Source organism: Rhagoletis pomonella, unplaced genomic scaffold (assembly GCF_013731165.1).
Source record: "Rhagoletis pomonella isolate Grant_MI unplaced genomic scaffold, Rhpom_1.0 Rhpom_scaffold_16487, whole genome shotgun sequence".
In the NCBI taxonomy this organism is placed as follows: Eukaryota; Metazoa; Arthropoda; class Insecta; order Diptera; family Tephritidae; genus Rhagoletis; species Rhagoletis pomonella.
In genome coordinates, this window is record NW_023475005.1 from 2,181 (window position 1) to 3,336 (window position 1,156).

Genomic DNA, 1,156 nt, shown 5'->3' on the forward strand with positions numbered 1-1,156 from the left:
TTGGTGGTAAACGAGGACAAGACGAAGTATCTCCTGTCATCAAACAAACAATCAGCACATTCGAGCCTTGGCACCTATATCATTTATATGATATTTTAAAAACTAAATATATTTTGTTTAAATTTTAAGTTTTTATATGTTGAAAGTTTATTTATTAATAATCAAAAATTTTCTTTTCAACTACAAACAAATTCATAGAATCATAAATTGAAAATCAAGAATTTAAACAAGTATAAAAACATACAAGTAAAATATCCTTCATATACTCCCCCTCCAGTAAAACGATAAATTAATTAATATTAAATGTTATTTTCTTTTGTGTATTTGGAATTGTTAGTGAATTAGAGTTTTGTGTTGTATCAGAAATTATATTTGCAGGTTTGAGTAAATCTTTTGAAACTGTTTTAATCATATTTCCATATTGAATTTTGAATACTTTACTATTTTTCGAAATAATTTTAAATGGTCCTTCATAAGGTGATTGTAAATTTGATTTGTGAATAACTTTAACAAAAACGTATTCACAAGTATCCAAGTTCTTAGGAACAAAAGAGTATCCTTTATTGTGATGTACCACTTTTGATCTAACATTTGAAAAATATTTTCTTAGCTTAACAAGAATTTCATTTGTATTGTCAACTTCATTATTATAACCGTTCGAAACAACTAATTCACCTGGTAGTCTTAATGTTTGCCCAAAAACTAATTCTGCAGAAGAGCATTTTAAATCTTCTTTAATAGACGTACGTAGTCCTAATAATATCCAAGGAAGAATTTCAGACCAGTAGGTAGAATCATCTGAAGCTGTAATAGCAGTCTTTAATGTCCTATGAAATCTTTCAATCATTCCATTTGATTGAGGATGATATGGGGACGTATGAAATTTAGTTAATTCTGTGAACATTTTTGATGTAAATTGTGATCCTTGATCTACTGTTATATAAAGTGGAATGCCAAAACGAGGAACGTAATTTTGAACAAATGTTGTTGCTATAGAATTAGCTGAAATATCCCTAAGTGGATATGCCTCTGGCCATCGTGTATGTCTATCAATGATAGTTAAAATGTAACGATTTCACAGCCACACAAAAAAAAAATTTGTGTTCTGACCCAAAGGTCTCACTATGTGTACTTTATGTTTTTGGGGTCGCTGAAT

General features: G+C 28.9%; 1 protein-coding gene across 1 annotated transcript; it reads right to left on the bottom strand.

Annotated features, from left to right (window-relative positions):
• Window positions 1-289: 289 nt before the first annotated feature.
• On the bottom strand, window positions 290-847 carry LOC118757307. Its single transcript, XM_036492032.1, has one exon. It carries the CDS (start codon window positions 845-847, stop codon window positions 290-292), a length of 558 nt encoding a protein of 185 aa, XP_036347925.1.
• Window positions 848-1,156: the final 309 nt, after the last annotated feature.

What these genes read in the sequence shown, in the direction of transcription:
- LOC118757307 (XM_036492032.1), bottom strand. Translation starts at nt 847, where the DNA reads ATGATTGAAAGATTTCATAGGACATTAAAGACTGCTATTACAGCTTCA.